At 59.0% G+C, this 20,610-nt stretch overlaps 1 protein-coding gene across 1 annotated transcript in view; it reads right to left on the reverse strand.

Annotated features, from left to right (window-relative positions):
* Positions 1–6,174: 6,174 nt before the first annotated feature.
* LOC111149489 (LDL receptor related protein 5) overlaps positions 6,175–20,610 on the reverse strand; it is a 138,888-nt gene continuing 124,452 nt past the window's right edge. The window contains exons 21-26 of the mRNA XM_022506587.1: positions 17,782–18,018; positions 15,465–15,575; positions 13,459–13,695; positions 13,076–13,215; positions 8,518–8,615; positions 6,175–6,645 (exon numbers count right to left, since the gene is read on the reverse strand). Coding sequence (XP_022362295.1) covers positions 6,384–6,645; positions 8,518–8,615; positions 13,076–13,215; positions 13,459–13,695; positions 15,465–15,575; positions 17,782–18,018 — 1,085 coding nt within the window. The 3' untranslated portion in view covers positions 6,175–6,383. The remainder of the gene's footprint in view (positions 6,646–8,517; positions 8,616–13,075; positions 13,216–13,458; positions 13,696–15,464; positions 15,576–17,781; positions 18,019–20,610) is intronic.

Here is a 20,610-nt window from a genome sequence, read left to right on the forward strand (position 1 = left end):
CGTGGGGGCTCCGTGCAGGGAGGTTGGTGGTGTCTTGACCTCTTTAGGGCAGCTCCCTCCAGGGGGCTGGCTTGGCTAGAGATGGCCACTCCAGCTCAAGGAAGGCAGGGCATGGTTACCTTGCAGCTTCCCCGAGCTGCTTCCTGAGAAAAGTGACAGAGCTTGGGCCCTGGGGGTAGGCAGAGAAGGACCAGCGGAGCTGGCCACCTGCTTGCCTCCCCGGTGCTCAGCATCTTTCTGTACCCGCACCTCCATTCTTCGTAGGAGCCCCAGGCGGCCTGAGCTCCCTCCATCTCACCTGCTCAGGCTCTCTGAGTCCCCAGGCCAAACAGCAGGGAGAATGAGACCTAATGGAGCTGGGTCAACCCCAGTGCGTGGGAAGCTGGGCCTCTGGAGCGAACGTGCCCCTCCCCCAGCTCACCCCTGCAGCAGAGCCTGAGGCAGTCTCTCTAGAAAGACTCTGTGGCTAGTATTCCAGACAGTAAAGTATTATCATCCCCATTTCACAGATTAGTTCACACAGACCCAGGCACCGTTCAGACACCAGGTGTGGCCCATATTCGCTGAGTAAGCTCGGCCCGGTGATGGAACCAGCCAGACTCTCCAGGTCTTATCTGCAAAGTGCTGGTAATACCTACTGACCTGTGTCTGAGCCCCGAAGGGTGCTGGACCTCTCAGGAGGTAGCACCCAAGAACAGATGCTATTTGCATCCATCCTGCGGCTCAGAACGGCTAGGGGCCTTGCCCAGGGCCGCCCGGCAAGTGAGGGACACAGTCAAGACTGAAACCAGCTCGGGAGGTGTGCTGGTGCGGAGGGTTAAGGGAAGGACAAATACACAGACGTCCCCGGGTGGGGAGAAAGTGGGCCTAGCAGAGAGAACTGAGGAAGGCTGGTGCAGAAGGCACATTTGTCAGAGGATCGGGTGGGGGTGATCAGGGTATGGGGGAGGAGAATGGGAGGGACCCGTGGAGGCACTGGAGCGGGAGGGCCAGGAAGAACCTCCGAGTAAGACAGGGGCGTGTTCAAGGCTTGCCAGGGTTTGGAAAAGAGAGATTAGAGCAAGGGCAGCGAGGCAGTGCTACCGCAGTAGCACAGGGCGGGCGAGAGGGGCAGGTCCCAGGAGCTAGACCAAGGAGCAGGGGAGAGGCTGCAGAAAACCCTTGGGGTGGGGGCGCGCCTGACAGGGAGGCTGGGCGAGGGCTGGGACCTGCCCTCCTGGGAGCTTGGGGAGAGCCCAGCCACACACAGTGATCCCTTTACTCCTTCATCATCAGAGAACTTGCCAGTACACGCTTCAGGCTCTTCCATCCCAGACTCTGAGGACGGTCACAGGGACATGTGCACTATAATTAAATGAAATAATGCAGTACCTCGCCCAATATAAGTGGGCCCCCAAAGTCTCCAATTATGATGAGCTAACCTAACTGGAAGGGTCGAAGTCAGGGAGGACTTCCTGGGGGAAGAGGAGGTATCAGAGCTCAGCCTACCTCCCTAGAGAATCATTGACAGGCTTTAAGCAGGAGAGTGTCTTTGAACCTTGGCATTGGCCTCAGCCTCCTGAGACTTCCGGAGTTCATGCAACTCCACCTAACCCTTTTTCCCCCTGATCTTTTTATGGGTTAATTTTTTGTTTTAATTAAAGATTTTTATTTATTTTTTGACAGAGAGAGAGAGATCACAAGTAGGCAGAGAGGCAGGCAGAGAGGGAGGGAGAAGCAGGCTCCCCACCGAGCAGAAAGCCTGATGTGGGGCTCGATCCCAGGACCCTGAGATCATGACCTGAGCTGAATGCAGAGGCTTTAACCCACTGGGCCACCCAGGCGCCCGTATAGGTTAATTTTTAATGTTTAATATTTCAGGAGCGCCTGGGTGGCTCAGTCAGTTAAGTGTCTGCCTTTGGCTCGGCTCATGATCCCAGGATCCTGGGATCGAGTCCTGCATCAGGGTCCCTGCTCAGCGGGGAACCTGCTTCTCCCTCTCCTTTTGCTGCTCCTCCTGCTTGTGCACTCGCTCTCTCTCTGTGTATCAAATAAATAAAATCTCCTTAAAAAGCAAAATAAAATAAATTTTCAGGGCAGCCTGGGTGGCTCAGTGGGTTAAAGCCTCTGCCTTCGGCTCAGGTCATGATCCCAGGGTCCTGGGATCGAGCCCCACATCAGGCTCTCTGCCTGCCTCTCTGCCTGCTTGTGATCTCTGTCAAATAAATAAATAAAATTGTTTAAAAATATAATAAAATAAAATAAATTTTCAATCCATCTAGACTTACGAAAATCATATGAATACTTTCACATCTATTCCACAGTAGAGGGAAAGTTTAATGAATGCCCGCGCACCCATCACCCGCCTCTCACCCCTTAACTTTCGGGAACAAACACAGGGCTGCCAAATTTTAATTGTATCAAGTAATGACTTTTTAAAAAAATGTTAAGTCATGATTTTTTTTCCCAAAAAAACACCTTGTACTATTACCATCATTTCATAAAAGAAAGGACATTTTAACACATCCATACACCCAGATAGAAAAAGGCTTTAAATTGAATAAGCTCAGCTTGGAGAAACCAGCCACCCATTATCATTCCTGCTGTCCCGTCCCAGGGCTCAGACCCGGTCTGAGGGCTAGAGTGAGGCCACCCTGGCGGAGGTGGGCAGGTCCTGGGCCAAGTCGCCTGTGAGCGGAGGGTCAGGTCCCTCGAGGGGGGCCCAATGACGGGAAGAGTCAGGTGATTGTCAAGAAAGAACACTGCAGGAGCCACGTCCCACCCAACACCCCCAGCCCCCAGGTTTCTCAGGGACAGAACTTTCCACACCTGCCACATCCCTGTTCCCCAGCATCCTGCCTGACAGCAGACATGACCAAGATCTGGCCATGTGGGTTTTGTTCAACCATGCAGGGCAGTGGAAGACCCAAGGGGGCTGCTGGGCCCGGGGCAAGGAGGAGCTCCACACACATTCTGGAAGACGGCTGGAGGGCTGAGCCAAACAACTGATAGGGCCAGTGGGGAGTGAGACCCCGCAGGACTCCAGAGACGGACGACAGAGACTTGGGGAGTAGTGGGTGTCACTGCAGAGGGGAGGCGGTTCGGAGGGAAGGGGGAAAGGATTGAGCAGTGCCCAGATGTCGGCACTATTCCTTGTGTAGAGGAGTGGTTGAACAAATGAGTGAAAAAAATTCTGGTTTAATTATTTTCCCCCAGACCGTGGTCTCCTCAACTACGAACTGGGGGACACCATCCACTTAGCTGGGCTGTTGTGAAGTTTAAATGAAATAAGCCAAGTTAACCTCACCCCCTCATTTAAGACACAGCTCAGGGGCGCCTGGGTAGCTCAGTTGGTTAAGCGTCTGCCTTCAGCTCAGGTCAGATCCCAGGGTCCTGGGATGGAGCCCTGCATCGGGCTCCCTGCTCAGTGGAAAGTCGGCTTCTCCCTTTCCCACTCCCTCTGCTTGTGTTCCCTCTCTTGCTGTGTCTCTCTGTGTGTCAAATAAATAAAATCTTAAAAAAAAAAAAAAAGAAGAAGACACAGCTCAGATAGCACCTCCTCCAGGAAGCCCTCCCTGCCCTCCCATCTGAGGAGGATATTTTCTCTGGGTCCCCATATATCTCAACACAGTGCTCCGGCCCTCAGCTCTGGAAACTGTCTGCAGCACCGTCAAGAGAGGAGCCCCCATCTGACTCATCTCTGGGTCCCCCAGCATGGGATGTAAGTGCAGGGATCTGCACATATTGGGTGCCGACAGATTCACTTGGAAGAGAGCAGGCAGAGCAGGTCAGCCCCCATTCCTCCCAGCTGACCTCACGGCAGGAAAGGGTCCAGCAGCGTGGCTTCTGGAGATAGGCCTGGGTGCTGGGGGGAGGGAGAGGAAGGCCGCAGAGTGTGTCTCCACCCGCCCCTCAGCCCATGCTGGCTGTCGCCAGGGGTCAGCAGCACAGCCCACTCCTTCTTCACCCCTGGCCCGATCCCTGGCAGGCCCTAGGGGAACAGAGGGAACCCCCGCCACGCATGAGGGAGAGGAAGGGCAGGAGAGTGAACCCCCACGACGCAGTTCCTGCTTTGGCGTCAGCCACGTCCCGCAGCCCCTCTGCCCCGCGTGGCACGAGTGCTGTCATTCGCACCTCAGGGCTCGTGGCCCGACCTGGAAGAACAGGAACCCCCCAGCCCCTGCAAGCAGCTCCCTGGGCCGGAGGGCCCCACCACGGGCCTGAGCGCTCGGGGTGTTCCCTCGAGGTCTGTGGGTCCTTAGCTGTGTGACCTTGGGCAAGCCTGTCACCTCTCTGGGCTTTAATAGGCCATGGCTTTCATTTACCAAGGGGGTACTACCTGCCGAGCGCTTACTGGGCAAGGCTTCTCTCCCGATAGGCATGGTCTCATGGAAGCCTACCACAGTCCTAGAACGAGGGTGACACTGCTCTTCTTTTTTTTTTTTTTTTTTTTAAAGATTTTATTTATTTATTTGACAGATAGAGATCACAAGTAGGCAGAGAGGCAGGCAGAGAGAGAGGAGGAAGCAGGCTCCCTACTGAGCAGAGAGCCCGATGCGGGGATCGATCCCAGGACCCTGGGATCATGACCTGAGACGAAGGCAGAGGCTTAAACCACTGAGCCACCCAGGCGCCCCGACACTGCTCTTCCTTAACGGGTGGATGCGGCCAGCAGGGTGAGACGAGTGAGGCGAAGCTGGCCTTCCTTCCAGGCAAACCCAATCCCTCCTGTCTGCCAAGGGTCCTTTAGCGTAGGTCCCCACCAGGTGGCACAGCAGCCCTGGGGCGGCACTCGGGCCTGGACTCCTGTGCTCGCTCTTGGCTTGCAGCAATGGCGGGTCACCTAACCCTCTTGTCTCCAGTGTCTGCTCTTGGTCTCAGGGGTTTCACCACCCATGCCAACTGTGACCTCAGGGAACTCCTGGGTAACGGGGTGGGGGAGGGGCAGCTCCCTGGAAGTCTAAGGAAACCAGGCCTGGCGACTTGCATGCCTGACGTCCCCAGCTCTGTCCCCTGGTCAGGCGGTCTTGGGAGCACCAAGGGACACCACCTTTCCCAGACTGCCTCCCCAGCACTGGGGCCCCAGCATCTCAGTGTCCTGGGATTTCCCCATCCCAGAGGCTGTCACCTTCACATTCCAGGCCCTGGGGGTTGGCCCAGGGTTTGATCCCCAGTCCTGCTGGGAAACCCTTCTTCTAGCTCTTTGTGTTGATTCTTAAGTGCAACGTGTGCCCGGGACTCCCACCAGTGGTGATTCTTCTCTGACCTCCCTGTGACATTCCGATCGCGGGTAGGCCCTTCCTGCCTGGCACGGCCGTGAGTCGGGGGGAGGGCAGCCAGGCCTCCTCATGACTCATGACTTTGTGACTTCTCAGTCTCCTGCAGCCTGGAGAACCCCACCCCGCCCCGCCCAGGGGCAGGCAGCAGGCCCCATCTCTTGGTCTCCTCCCGTACCACCCCAGTGGGTAACAGGACAGGCCTGGGGCTGTGTTTATTGACTGTCTCTGTGACGACCAGGCTCTCTGGGGCCTGTCTGCTGGAAAGGACAGGGCGGCAACCAGGGAAGGCAGGAGAGCTGGGAGGTTCCCACCCGACCCTGGGCCAACCACTGGGGTCCACACGGAGGGTGGGGCCAGGAGGGATCCCCTGCTGGCAGAAGCCGGGGCGGCCACACACACAGATCAGATGGAAGCAGAGACTGGCCAAGAAATAGCTCAAAGCCCAGGTACGTAATCTGTAGAGCCCAGTGCAAAACGAAAACGCAGGGCCTCTTAAAAACCACTCCGAGGGGCGCCTGGGTGGCTCAGTGGGTAAAGCCTCTGCCTTCGCCAGGGTCCTGGGATCGAGCCCCACATCGGGCTCTCTGTCTGCCTCTCTGCCTACTTGTGATCTCTCTGTCACACAAATAAATAAATAAAATCTTAAAAAAAAAATTTAAAAAACTATTCCGAATTTCAGCATGGGCAACAGCGGAGCACGTAAGAAACAGGGGCCCTTCATGATGGCACAAATCAGGCCTCCTGCCTGTGCGCCTCCACCCCAGGATTCTGCCTACCTTGTGGGGGCCTGATAAAGACACGGTGCTCAGGAGGATGAGTGCACAACTCTGACAGCTGTCCAGGGGAGGGCGGAGGCTGGGATCGCCTCTGTGAGGACACTCGATTCAAAAACACACAAGGCACAAAAGAATGGCAGTGACGTTTTAAAAAAATTAAGTTTATAAATATTTTCTCCACTGTACAAAGTTTTCCCAGCCCTCCCACCCCCATCACTGTTCACATTCCTCATGTTTTTAAAATCCCCACTATATTTATTTTTTTAAATCATAAAATATATTTTTTTCTTTGTTCATATTTAAAACTATTTACAAGGGGGCAGAGAGGCCAGGGGGGGCCTCGCAGAGGTCAGGAGGAGTCCGTGCAGGGGGACGGAGGGGGAGGGAAGAGGTGGAAGTAGCTCCTCTCGGTGGCGGGCGAAGGGGGGCAGCTGTCCTCCGCTGACAGGTACTGGCTGTGGGGCGTGGGCGGAGGGGGGTAGGGGTCTGAGTCCGAATTCAAATCCAGGTAGTACTTGCTGGCCTTCCAGCGGTTGGCGCTGTAGTCGCTGTCGCAAACATCCGTGCTGCAGGGCGTCGTAGGGGGGGCCATGCCTCGGATAATGTAGGGCCTAAAAGGGACACAGCGGAGTGGGCCCTCGGCTCAGGGAAGAGACACAGGGGCCCCTCCTTTGGGTGTGGTCTCTCGGAGCCACAAGTCCCCACCTCTAAAGTGGGCGTGCCCGCACCCAGTGTTGGCGGGGAGGCCCTGCCAAGGACTGCCGCCCCAGGCCAAGGTTGCCTTTATGGAGAAGGGCTTCCAGAGCCTGCCTGGTGGGCCTTGGATGACTTAACTCCTCTGGGCTTCAGTTTCACCTTCGTAAAATATGGGTGAAACAGTACCCGGTTCCAAAGGGGCTTGTGAAGGGTCAATGAGATTCTGCATGGAAAGTGCTAGAAACAGTGCTGGACACCAGGGAGTGCTTGACAACTGTTCCCCATTATATCATTCCTATAAATATCAGAGACCACTGGGCCTGGAAGGGGCCCCTGTTGAGTTAAGGCACTCCGACCCAGGAGGTGGCTCCCAGACATCTCCTGCACCCCCAGGTTCTAGGTGGGGCAGCCGCAGGGCCCGAGCTGGGGGTGGGGACTGGAGTGTGTTTCAGAGCCCCAGAGGGCTCATGAGGGCGAGGAGGTGCAGTTAGCACCTTGGGGCCCGTGCAGGACATGTGGTACTGAGAAGGTGCAGCGGGAGGACCCGGGAGGGGCAGGAAGGGACCGTGACAGGCAGGGGTGGGGAGGAAGCGGCACAAACATCAATGTAAGGAATAAAGCCGGGGGTGGGCCAGAGGCTAAGGGGTCTGGCGAGTGTGTGTGACAGCCTGGGGACACACGAGGGCGCTGAGGCACTGGGGGTGGGGGTGGAGGGGGTGGAACCACTGAAGGTTCCTGACTCAGGCAGTGACCCAGTAACAAGGGGCCCCGCTCCTCTTCAGGCCCCAGAGTTCCTGAAACGGCCACCAGATGGCAGGCGAAGCCACGCTCTGAGTCTCCACACCGGCCACTCCAGCGGGGAGGAGGAGGGGGAGGAGGGGAGAATGGGGAGGAGGGGAGGAGGATTGGAGGAAGGAGAGGGAGAGGAGGGAGAGAATGTGGAGGAGGAGGGGGAGGAAGGGAGGAGGAAAGGAGGATGGGGAGAGGGAGGAGAGGGGAGAAGGGGGGGAGGGGTCTCCACTCCCAAGCCTCTGCCTCCACCTGTCCCCAGGTAGCACCTGTGGGGTAAGGGGTCCAGGACACCCGTGCGGAAGGCCACCTCAGGCCCTGACCTGGCCCCTGGACACAGGCCAGCAGCACACCCAGATCCCTCTTCTCAGCATTCTCAAGTGTCCCCCCAACCCAGGGAGGTGGGGAATGCAACCCCAGCTGGACAACCTGGGGGACGAGCAGACCTGCGGGGTTCCAGGTAGTGGGTCGCGAGAGAGGATCGTCCCACTGAGGGCCCGCAGTGGCAGGGGCCAAGACAGCAGTTACGTGACTTGGATCTGATCCTTCGGGGACAGTGGCAGCAGGTGGTGGCACTGCCGCTGCGTCCTGCAGCTGGCTTCAGACACAGGCAAACCTTCGCCCCTGGGTACTGGCCTCCATGGGCAGTGGGGGCCCGGCCAGGTCACGGTGGGAAGCCCTGGTGGTGTCATTCAAGGCCTCACCTGTCCGGGCATGTCCCCACTGAACAGAACACCCCCAGAGCTCCTTCTGGATTCCAGAGCCTGGTCCAAACACGGGATTTGGTTGGTTTCTGGAACTCCACAGGCAGGCCCGGTTCACTCCATGGGGAGGCAAGCCAGGTATGGTCTGAGGGCCCAGGAGAGCCCACCAGCACCCTGGACCTCTCTGCCAGGTTTTCTCACCCAGGAAATGGGGACAAGGCCCCTCCTGTATCATAGGCTTGTCGGGAGGCCCAGCCGGCCAGTGGGTGCAGGGTGGTGGCAGGGACCTCGTACCTGTAGGGTCTCGCAGTGGTGGGAATGTTTGAAGAGTAGAACATGTCCACGTTGTACAAGGATGGGTCCGTGGCGGGGGATGGCGGAGGGTTCAGGATCTGAGAAGAGCCAGGCAAGGGTTACGGCCTTCTGGTGTTGCCCCCCGCCCCCCAGCGGGTCTGCACAGGAATCAACAGCTGTCCCCTCAGCCCTGAAGGCTGTCACAGCAGTGCCTGTGGCCCAAATACCGCCTGTAGACCCCATGACCCCAAGCCCACACCCAGCCACAGATGTCCCCGCAGGCCCTGGGGTGTCCTCTGGTGCCAGCGGGCGCCTCACGAGGCTCCTCTGGGACTTCTCCCACTCCCCTTTTGGACTCTGACTCCCCACCTCTCTCCACATGGTGCGAAGACGAAGTCCTACAAGAACTTCCTTATTCCTAATGCAGAGGTGGCTCCGAGTTCTGGCTGGAACCCTGATCTGGTACAGGGGTCGCCCTGCTGAGGGACGGGCCCTGGCCCCACACGGCCCCACCACACAAATCAGGGAAAGGTGCCCCTTTCTTGGGATGTATTGCCCCAAACTGCGATGATGAACACGATGCACCCTCCAGAGCCTGGCAGCCCATGGCCGGCCCCACAGAGGGACAGAGGGACTTGAGGCCCCTGGTGACACACCCCGTCTGTGTCTTCCCCAGCAGCCGCCACCGGTAACACCCCACCCACCACACGGCCCTTCTGAGCATGCAGGCTTTTATGGGGTCACAGCCGGACCCGGCTTCTGGGGCTCCCACAGCTGAATGGGAACATGGCTGTCACCATGTGTCCGGAGGGACTGGAGGGCAGCAGAAAGGGCACAGCCTTTCCCGACAGGCAGATGGGTATGGGCCCTGATCAACCACTTCCCAGCTGCGGCATGGCCCCTGGTGACACGTGGTGAGTAACCCATAAGAAGTGCCCTTTGTGGGACGCCTGCGTGGCTCAGTCGGTTAAGTGTCTGCCTTTGCCTCGGATCATGATCCCAGGGATCTGGGATCGAGTCCCACGTCAGGCTTCTTGCTCGGCGGAGAGCCTAATTCTCCATCTGCCTGACGCTCCCCCGGCTTGTGCTCTATCTCACTCTTTGACCAGGAAAGAAAAAAAAAAAAAAAAAAAAAAAAGAAATGCCCTTTGGGGAGTAGCAAGAGCCCCCCCACTCCTTATCCTGGGGACGGTCCTCTCTGGCCCAAAGAGCCAGCCTGGGGATTCCTCGGGATTTGTCCCCAGAGTTGGGAGTGCACGATACTGAGGGGGTGTCATTCAGAAGGGGGAACAGGAACCCGGCAGGGAAGCCCAGCAGAAAGGGCCTCCTAGATCCGCCCCCCGGCACCCTGTGCCCTTGGGGTCCTGCTTCCTCTTCTGCCCATAAATCTGACTGTATCTGGTTTCCCCTCCCCTCGTGCTCCGAGGTGAGCTTTGGGATTCTGCCCACATCCCTTCCTCTGCGGGGGCGGGGGGTGGGTGCTGCCTCCCCCAGCACTGTCCCCGGGGGCTCTTCCCAAGTTCCAGGGGGCGGCCCTCTGCGACGTGGGCTCAGGAGAGCGCCCCCTTCTGGTCGGGTTGACAGAGCGCGGTGGTTCGCAGGGAGCGCAGACCAGCTCGATGAAGCCAGCCCTTAGTGGCTATCCTTGCCTTCAGATGATGTCGTGTGGGTTCCAGAGTACACGTACGAACCTACTCTGTGATCCTGGAATGGCACACCCGTGTCCCCGCACGCTAGTCCGAGCCCACAGAACGCGCCCAACCAAGAGTGAGCTGTCCTGCTGGCGGTGGCCTTGGTGTGATTCTGATGTGTCCACGCGGGTTTGTCCGTTAGTATATCACTCTGGTGCAGGATGGTGACAACGAGGGAAGCTGTCCACATGGGGAGCAGGAGGCATGTGGGAAACTTCTGCACCTTCCTCTCCATTTTGCTATGAACCTAAACTGCCCTTAAGAAACAGCATTTTTTTTTTCTTAAATTAGAGAGAGCACACAAGCAGGGGGAGCAGCGGGCAGAGGAAGAAGCAGGCCCCCCACTGAGCTAGAAGCCCAACATGGGGCTGGATCCCAGGACCTTAGGATCATGACCTGAACCGAAGGCAGCCACCCAACCGGCTGAGCCACCTGGGCGTCCCAAGGAAGAGTCTTAAAAACAAAAAAAAGTGCATTTGTGAAACTGGCAAAATCTGAACAGAGCCAAAAACATCCTATCAGGAGCGCCTGGGTGGCTCAGTGGGTTAAAGCCTCTGCTTTCGGATCGGGTCATGACCCCAGGGTCCTGGGATCGAGCCCCGCATCGGGCTCTCTGCTCAGTGGGGAGCCTGCTTCCCTCTCTCTCTCTGCCTGACTCTTTGCCTACTTGTGATCTCTGTCTGTCAAATAAATAAATAAATAAAATCTTTAAAAAAAAAATCCTATCAGTGCCCTACCACTTATGTTGTACCACTGCTCTAGAGTGAATACTTGTGTCCCCCCCAGAGGCCTGTGCTGAATCCTAACCCCCAATGTGATGGCATCAGGAGGTGGGCCCGGATAACAGACCCCGTTGTGTCCCGTCAGGAGGATGAGGCCGCCTTCTGTGAACCAGGAATGGGGCCCCCACAAGACCCCAAATCTGTCAGCACCTTGATCTTGGACTTCGCAGCCTCCCAAACTGTGAAAAACAGCTGTCTAAGCCCCACCCCATCTGTGACTAACTTCGTCAGAGCGGCCCAGGAGGACCAAGACGCTGGTGATGCGAGATGCCGCTTTTGGGGGGATCTGGGCGAAGCGTACGTGAGCTCTATGTTCGTGACAACCTGTGTGAGTTGACGATGATCTCAAAATACAAAGTAAAAGTAGTTACTCTCTCGGCTGGGAAAACAAAGACCAGCCACCAGCGTACTTGCTGTGTACAGATGACCCGGGAGGACATTCGAGACACTCGCCACAGGATGTGGCTCTGGGGGGCGGGGGTTCTTGCTCGGGGTGAGGGGGTGATCGACCCTCTTTCTGCTGTGCATTCTGTTGTACCTTTTGAATTTTGTACCACGAGCCTCTATCACTGATGTGAAAGAATGCAGTTAATTTGAAAACAGCTGGCTTCACAGGGGTTTCTTTCTGGCAAGACGGAAATGTTCTGGAATGGTGGCGACGGTCGCACACACCTGTGACTATACTAACCACCGCCAAATTCCACCCCTTAAGTGGGTGAACTGTATAGAATGCAAGTTGTAGCTCAACAAAGCCGCTTAAAAAAACAGCTGGGCTGGTAATAGTATCATCTCTTGCTGCGAATAAGAATCCCCCGCCCCGCCCCAGCTCCCAGCGGAGCCAGGGGACAGGGAAGCCAGGGCGCTGAACCTCCTGGGGTCTGCATGGGCAGGCACAGGGGGTGGTCCCGGGTGAGCTGGTATTTCTAGAGGGTCCCGTGGCGCACATGAGAGTCAGGGGATGGCAGCGGCAGAGAGGACCAGAAGGGTGGTGGGGAGTGTTCTAAACTCCAGGCTTGCAGCAAAGAGCCACAAGCTGCCCCTAGACACAGCCCAGGCCGACAGCCTCCAGGAGACCAGTTCCCAGCAGGCAAAGCCCAGAGAGTGGCCCTTGCCGCCGCCGTTCCTCCCGAGGCTGCCGGTGTCAGATGGGATCAGGAGCAGAGAGCCCGGACGGACGTGAGACGCCAGGAAGGCAGAAACACCTAGCCCTGGCGGGTGGGGCTCCCTGGAGCCCCACCCAGAGAAAGCTCAGAGACAGTGTGCAGCTCAGAAGAGCATTCTGTTTCAGGAAGTTGGGTTTTTAAGGATTAAAAAGTGTAGAATAGGGTAACGCCAGACCCTGATGATTGTCTACACAGACTGAGCTCATGCGTGGAGCTCACCCAGGTCCCTAGGGCGGTGCTCTCAGAAGAGCCCCCCAAGCTCCCCACCCAGCCAGCCTCGGGAGAGGTCCCCTGGTAGGAACCTTCAGTGTTCTGCCCTCTGTACAGTCATTTCTCTGTAGCGTGTGGCTTGGCAAGGACCCGGCCCTCAGCCCATGAGGCCTCCACGGACCGTTTCCGTCATAAAAGTCACCTGTGAGTGCCAGGCCTTTGGAAAACAATCCAGCTGTTTTCTGGGACCCAGCAGGGCCTTGAGAGGGAAAATAGGGTGGTCTCAGCAGGGACGCTAAGGAGAAGGTCACATAGGCACCGTTGGGAGCACCCTGTCCAGACTGGCCCTACAAGAGGTGGTCATAGACGGGGCAGGCCTATGAGGAGCAAAGCTGGTCACAAGGACACTGAAATGTCCAACAGCAATGCTAGGAGGTGGGGTTATGGGGGAGACTCTGCCCTTGCTCTCTGGGGAGGGGAAGGGTTTCCAGGTGAGCCACAGTGAATGAGGGTACCCCTCCTAAGCAGAAAACGTTCCGAGAGAAAAACGGTAAGATGCGTGCAGGGAAGAAAGCAAACGCTCCCGCCCTTCTCTGTGCTGCTAGGACAGCTAATAGTTCTAGGAATCCTGAGGTCACACCAAGTATCCTCCGGCCAGCCACAGATGGTGGAGGGTCCCCGGACAGGCAGGCCTGCTCCCACCCCCACTCACCGGTGGGTACAGAGTGGCCTTGGTGCTGGACGAGCTGCTGGACGAGGCCCCGGTGACGTGGTTCCGGTCATAGAGGGGCACTCCACCACGGCCCCCCATCAGGCTCACGGAGCTCATCATGGACTTGCCACATGAGATGCCTGCCAGCGGGGAGGGGGACAAGGTGGGTCAGGGCCAGGCCCCACCCAAGACACAGCACATGCTCCTTGGCTCCTGCTGCCCTCTATGACCCAGGATCAGGTGGGTGAGCCCTGTCCTGTCCCTGCCCCCGACGGCCCCTCTGCTCACACCCCCGGTGTAAGTCTCAGCCACTCGCCCCACCTCTGCTCTGGCCACTCGCCCCACCTCTGCCCAGGGCCTTGCACACAGTGCCAACATCTTACCTGTGAAGGGACCATGCTGGGAGCTGCCAGGGGCTATGAAATTGAGGGGAACGTGGGGGGTCCCACTGACGTACTCATGTGGGAAGGGCCCACTGGCTCCGGCGTAGCGCTGACACAGCACTCGCTGGCACACGAAGTAGACCCCGCCCATGACAAACAGGGACAGGATGATACCGATGACTGGCCCGATGGCGCTGCTGTGGGCCGGGCTGTCGTCGGACGGCGGCTTGGTGATCTCTGTCGGAGAACGGACAGGGAGAGATGGTGGCGTTGTGCGAAGGCACAGGCTCCCCTGTGGGGGCTGTTCTGGCCCAGCACCCGTGGGTGGTGGGGGAGGGGAGAGGGAGATGCCGGGGTGCTGGGGCGCCAGGCTAACCTCAGTACCGCTGACACACTGCCCCCCCACCCCATCTGCCCGGAGCGCCCTCCTCCTCGCCCGCCCTCTTCCCCCTCATCATCACCGCCCCCCTCCCCCGTCCCCTCCTGGCTGGCTGAGCTTTACCTACTTCCCAACAACCCCTCACAGCGACTCCCCAATGGCAGCCTCGGATTCAGCCCCGGGTCTCGGGGCTCTCTGAGTCACAGGGGTCTGGGAGTCACGGCCCCCAGACAGCTGGGCCTGGAGGCCCCTGGAGCCGGGTACTGGAGCCAGATTCAGGTGTGGGGTAGGTAGGCAGCTCCCGGGGCTGCGAGCCTGTCTAGCAGGGGACGTCACCCACGTGCAGGGGCTGGCCGGACTGACGGCGTACCCAGGCTGGGAGGCCTGCCCTGTGCCCCACGCGCCTGCCTCGCACAGAGGCCCAACATGAGGGCAGCATGAAGGGCGCCATGTGACAGAGCCTGGGCATGGGGGTTCCACCAAACCAACCTGAAAAGCCGGAGCCCGCTCAGGGCTGCAAGGAGCCCAGGAGTCCTTCTGGGGGCCCCACCAGTGCGAGGGCCAGGTGGGAGGACTCCTCAGGCTGGCTCTGCCATCAAAGCCTTGGGGGATGAGGAGGGAGCCCCAGGGCTCGAAACTCAACTTTGACAAAAGGACGCTGGGTTTCCCATCAGGCTGGCCCAAGGAGTTCAAGGGCATTCCACTATGTCCCCTCCTGCCTGCCAAAACCCAGGGGGAAGGAGGAACGTGCTGGCTCGGGTGGCAGCACCAGACTACAGATAAATGTCACCCCTGACACCAGAGTCACCCTCAGACTGGCACCGGCCCAGCAAAGGGGTGGGGGCTCAGACCCCGGGTGGCACCCATCTCTGTCCTCTGGCCCCAGGTTACTCACTTGCTTGAGATGGTAACCAAGGTGCCTCGCTGGCTTCGTATGAAGGTACAAAACTGTTCAGGGCCCCCTCCCCCTTCCCCGCTCACAAGACCTCTCTCAGCCCAGGTACCTCGACAGTAAATGGAGAGCCCATCGTCCCCAAACACATGTGCATTCCCACTTCCTGTCTGGGGCTCTAGCTCCCTTCCTGTCTGAAACGAAGACAGCCTTTCGAGAGCCACCACCTCCAGGAAGACTTCCCTGACTGCCCTGGCCTCACATCCTGCGGGCCCCGTCTCTGACTATACAGGCCGCGTCACTCAAGAGGCACAGAGCACGTGTGTGCATGTGGACGGGCACCTCCTCACCCGGAGAACAGGCTGACGGGTAAAGGACCACCCCGACCCCATCAGAGCAGTCTCACTGCCCAGTAGATGCCCCGGTGTGAGGTCCTAGAGGGCAGAAGCACACCCCCGCAGGCACAGTCAGCTGCAGCCCCCCCCCCCCCGCATCTACCCCACAGGGGACCTGTCACTGTCGCAGCCAGAAACACCCCAGGGCCGACCCCCCCAGCTCAGCCTCACCACTGCCTCTCCTTCCCGGAAGGCTTCCCTGCCAGCCTCCCCCCCCACCTCCTGCCTCCAAGGCCCAGCACTCCCAACCTTCTAGCCTCTTGGTTCGGCCCCCAGCCTACTTCCTCCCTCTAAGACCCCACACTCATGCGGGCAACCCCTCCACGGGAAGCTGGCTCACCGCACATGAGCTCGTCGGAGCCGTCGAGGCAGTCGGGGAAGGAGTCGCACTGCTGCTTGATCAGGACGCACTGGCCGCTGGCGCAGCGGAACTGGTTGGGCAGGCAGATGGCTGCAAGGGGGAGTGGCGCGTTCAGAGGGGACACGGGCAGTGATGCGGCCAGGTGGACTAAGTGGAGAGCCAACAGCCAGTGCTCCCCGCCACAAAGACCCAGCAAGAAGGTCTGGGTTCCAGATGCAGAGCAGACCAACAGGACCCTTTCTAGGATGGGGTCAGGGAGCGGTCACAGCAAACCCGGTCTCTACCCTCCCCACGATGACCCCCGGTTCCGAGGCCTGTGTGATGCTGGGGTAGGGCTGGCAGGGAAGAGACCTCAGTGACCCCTGGGAGGTATTTATCAGGCTCCTACCACGGGTCAGGCCCAGACAGGGCCAGGACTAACACCCTCCGCCCCAGGGCTTGCCTGCATGATGGGGAGGCAAGAGCCAACAGGAAGAATGACCTAGAATGGGTGGGGGAGGGGACAGGTGCTTTCCCAGCAGAGTTCCCAGGGCAGAGGAGCAGGAAGGTGGAGCAGAGCTCAGCAGGAGGGCCAAGGCAGCTCACAGCCTGCTGGACCAGGAGGAAGAAGCCTGCGTACTGCCTGCTGTCTCTCCCTCCGTGCTCCAGAACGCGGACCGGGAAGGAGCCATCACTCTCCAAGGAAGGCACTGCCGGGGAGGGGGGGGGCCCTCAGCCATTGTCCACCCCCAGAGTCTGCTATTTAATCTCCCCACCTGCCCTGCCCTGAGGGCCCCCCATTGGGAACCAGAGATGAGCTGACCCTGTCCTTGCAGCGGGTGGGACAATCTGCTGGCAACAAAGCTGGGAAGAGGCTTCCGAAAGACACGGGAAAGCCCAGAGCCCGAATAGGGCTCACTGTCAGGGCTGAACTTTGCACCAGAATCGACATTCACGGGGGAAGAAGCAGGGCATGGTTCCTAGTCCGGGCTCCTGCCATCCTCTGAGACTGTCACCACAACACCTGTGCTAGGGCGAGGGTGTACAGTGGGACTCCGCAAACTCTCCTGTAAGGCGCCAGGTAATAGGTGTTCGAGCTTTGAGGGCTGCAGGTCTCTGTCCTAAGGACGGAACTCTGCTGTTTCAGGGCAAGATCCGTATGTAAATGTACATGCATATGTATGTAAACGTATGTAAATAACAACGTGTAAACAGGAACCTGGCAGGTGGCAGTCGGGATGTGGGGCATTTGGGGATGTGGCACTCGCTCAGGTGGCAGTCGGGATCTGGCGCTGGGGCTGCAGTCTGCCAACCCCTGGTCTGCCGCCGCCCTCAAATTCTCAAAGGGTCCCTAAGGCGGCAAGACTCCCTGTCTGCAGCTTTCTATAGAAGGAGCTGAGGAAGCGGCACCCCACCCCCAGGCCCTCATCTCCCACAAGATGGGGGCTCACCATGCAGGGGACAGTGGACGGTGACCAAGGAGCCCGTGAGTTATCTAAGAACACACCCGCCAGCTGTGGGGGAGACAGCGCAGCCCCCCCCAAGCTCAGTCGTGGGGCCATGGTGCTGACGGTATGCGGCAGTAAACTACCCAGCGCATCGTTTATAAAAGGAAAACTCAGAGGAGGCACACAGCCGGGATATGGAAGATTCTGCTGGTCTGAGTGGACTGGGGGTGACTAAGGAAACCTTTTTGTCCCTTGGGCTCAGTGGGGTGCTAAAACCAGCCAGGCGCCAGCGTTACTCCGTACACCCCCCCGCAGCAAGGCCTGCGGGGGCCGGGATTAATCAGAGCGCGCACCACGGAAGTCCCGCTGACTCCTGGATCTGCCTTGGGTTCTGGCGAAACTCGACCCAGTGAGGGAAGGCTCTTTCAGTCTGTCTTCAAGCCAAATCGCCTGACCGGACGGGGCGGGGTGGATGACAATGTTTTCCTCAGTGGGCCTAAAAGTAACCTTTTCCTCTCCTAAACCGAGGAGCGTCTGGCAATTTGACCCTGGCAAAGGTTCTATGGCAAACCTGCTCTTACGTGGCCGGACTGAGCCCGAGCTCCAGGAGGGCAGGGCCAGTGGCTGGCATCTAGGGAGAGGGCAGCCGGGATGGAGCAGGCCCAGGGGTCGGGGGAGGTGGGGAAGGGGCCAGGGCCGGCAAGGGAGGGGGTGGGCAGAGGTGGGAGCAGCTTCTGGGAGGGTCTAGCAGAGGCGGGGGCGGGGCCTGGAGGGGCGGCACCAGAGGCAGGGGCGGGACCAGAGGCGGGGTCGGGCAGGTGGGATGGGACCGGGAGGGGCGGGGTCAGCAGGGAGCCCTCCGGCCTCACCATCGCAGTCGGCCTCGTCCGAGCGGTCCTGGCAGTCGGCCTCGCCGTCGCATCGCAGGCGCAGGTCCACGCACTGGCCCCGCGCACAGGGGAACTGGGCGGCTGAGCACACCGGGCAGCCCTCCTCGTCGCTCTGGTCGTCACACTCGGGGAAGCCGTCGCAGCGCCAGGCCCCCGGGATGCAGTCAATCTCCCCGGTGGCACAGGCGAACTGGTCGGGGGAGCAGGTGGGAGGCTCTGCGGGGAACACGGCGAACACCATCACCCACCGCCCCCCGGGGCCAGGCGCTGCTGGGCTTCCAAGCGGGAGATGGTTCAACTCGATCAGGGTGCTGTACCGCCCCCGTCTCCAGGGCAGTGTGACGGGTCACAGTCCCGCCTTTAGACCCAGTGTAAGATGAAGGTGGGGGTCATAAACGTTTGCTGAAGGGAGACACGAATCTCCTTTGTTGCTTTTTGTAACTGTAGGGAAAGGGTGCTGAATGGAAACCTGAGCTTTAAGCAGGAGGTGAACACCAAGGTGAGCAGAAAATGCTCTTAGCTAGAAACTCCACTCTGACCACTGAGAAGCCAGGGCAGACCCCCCTTCCTGCGGCTCTCCATCTCCTCACACGCACATCAGGCACTGGGACAGGTCTCTGGGGATGCCCACCAGAGCCCCAACTGGGGCCCTACCTTTGCCTGCCTGGGGTCCCCAGCTGGGCTGTCCGTCTCGTGTAGAGTCTGTATGCATGCCCGCCTGGCCACACCCGAGCGTCCGTGGCATGCACACATATACACACACACAACACACACACCCCCGGGAGATGGGAGGTCAGAAAGCAGGTGCTCGGGACCTGCACCTGTCACAGGTCTGGAGCAGCTGGAGCCGTGGGCTGGGACTCTGCGGGTGGTCAGCACACCCCCGGATACAGCTGGGGGTTGGGGAGCAGGCTAAGGAGAGGCAGGACAGCGAGGATGCCATGGTAGGAGGGTGCAAGGGGGAGGAGGAAGGCTCCGAGTGGAGGGAGTCCCCCGATGGTGGGGGACTGGGTGAGCAGGAGACAGGAGACCTGGGGCCACCTCCTCCCAGGTGACCATGGCGAGTTGCTCCATTCCTCACATCCACCTTCCTCAGTACAGGCCGGTGCCGGCCAGGACTCAGCTGGGGAGCAGAATGGGACCGGGTGGGAGTAGGACAGGTCTGGGGTTGAACCTCGGCGCCCTTCGGCAAATCTGTACAACCAGATGAACGCCCCAACCTCCCAGAGGCTCCGTTCCCTCATCCCAAAACAGAAGCAGCCACGCTGCGTCCCCCGCTCCTCACAGGACGGCAAGGCGAGCGTGGGTGTGTGTGGCTGCCTCTGGCTCAGGAAGGGCTCAACCAGCTTTAGTGGCAGCACCTGAGAAAGCTGAAGCACGTGGCTGGCTGCCCCTTCTGCCGTCTGGCTCCTGCCACCTCGGGAGGCACAAGAGCCCTTGTCACCCCCGAGAACCCCTCCAAGCTCTTATCCTTCTGTGCTCCCCCCAGAGAAGTAGCCAGGCATCCACAAGTCTGAAGGGCCAAACTGAGGGCTGGGAGAGGGGCCGAGGGGGCACCTCGTTCAGGTAGAGGCCCAGGGTTGGGCTCCAAGGGCACTCTGGGCAGTCCCTTCTTTCCCAGAGCAGCCTGGACATCTGCGGGGGTCAGAGCCACTCAGGCCACAAAACCATGTGAGCCCTGAGGCTGGAACTTGGAAAAAAGCCGTAAAGAAGCTCAGGAGGGTCAAGGTGGCCCCCAACAGGGACAGCCACAAAATGTCCCCTCTGCTCTAGGCAAAGATCTCTGAGGTTCACAGTGTAAGGCAAGGCAGGAGAAAGTTCCAGAAGGACAGGCCCTGTGGTCCTACCCCCTGAGCTCCAGGGGCAAGGCGAGCTGAGAACGGGCATCTTCTGTGTGTAGGACACAGTGTGGGAGCCCTAAGGGGCGAGGATAAGCAGAAAAGGGACAGAATTAAAACCAGCCTGAGTTCTGGGGGCAGGAGAGAGGAAGCCCTGGGATGTGGGCTTCATCGCAGGAAGGATAACAACGGTCACTTTTTACTGGGACTGCCCAGCGTCCCACCACCAATAGCAAGCTGGCATTCCTGTGGGCCACATGCCGGGGACCATGCAAAGTGCTCGTTACGTAACACCACCACAACTCCGAGGCAGGTGGTCTCGACCTCTCTTTTCCACGGAAGAGAAAGCGAGGGCTCAGAGAGGGCAGGTGATCAGCCCAGGACGGCTCAGCTGGAAAGTGGTAGAGCCGGGATCTGAGCCAGGTGTGCCTGACCCCAAGCTTACTTACATTCTTGACCACTCCCCACTCAGCTTTAGGGGGAAAAGAGGGTCCAGGGTGGAAGGACGGAGAGCAGACAAAATTACAAAGAGAAACAGGCAAGCAGAGGTCACAGGTGGCCTGAACACCACCACCCATCCACTGGATCTAACTGACTTCTACAGAATACCTCCCCCGACACGAGCAGAGGACTCGTCCTTCTCAAGCGGACACGGAACACTCACCAAGAAAGACCACATCGTCATATACACCTGCACAAAGCTAGACAGATAGCAGTCAGACAAAGTATGTTCTCCGACCACAGCGGAATTAAAGGAGAAATCTGGGGCTCCTGGGTGGCTCAGCTGGTTAAGCATCCAACTCATGCTTTTGGCTCAGGTCACGATCTCAGAGTCCTGGGATCCAGCCCCACATCAGGCTCTGTGCTCAGGAGGGAGTCTGCTTGAGATTCTCTCTCTCCCCTCTGTCTCCCCCGACTCCCACTCTCTCTCTCTCTCAAGTAAAACTAAATAGATCTTTAAACTAGAAAC

This window comes from Enhydra lutris, unplaced genomic scaffold (genome assembly GCF_002288905.1).
Source record: "Enhydra lutris kenyoni isolate GAN:26980312 unplaced genomic scaffold, ASM228890v2 scaffoldscaffold22, whole genome shotgun sequence".
NCBI classification, from domain to species: domain Eukaryota; kingdom Metazoa; phylum Chordata; class Mammalia; order Carnivora; family Mustelidae; genus Enhydra; species Enhydra lutris.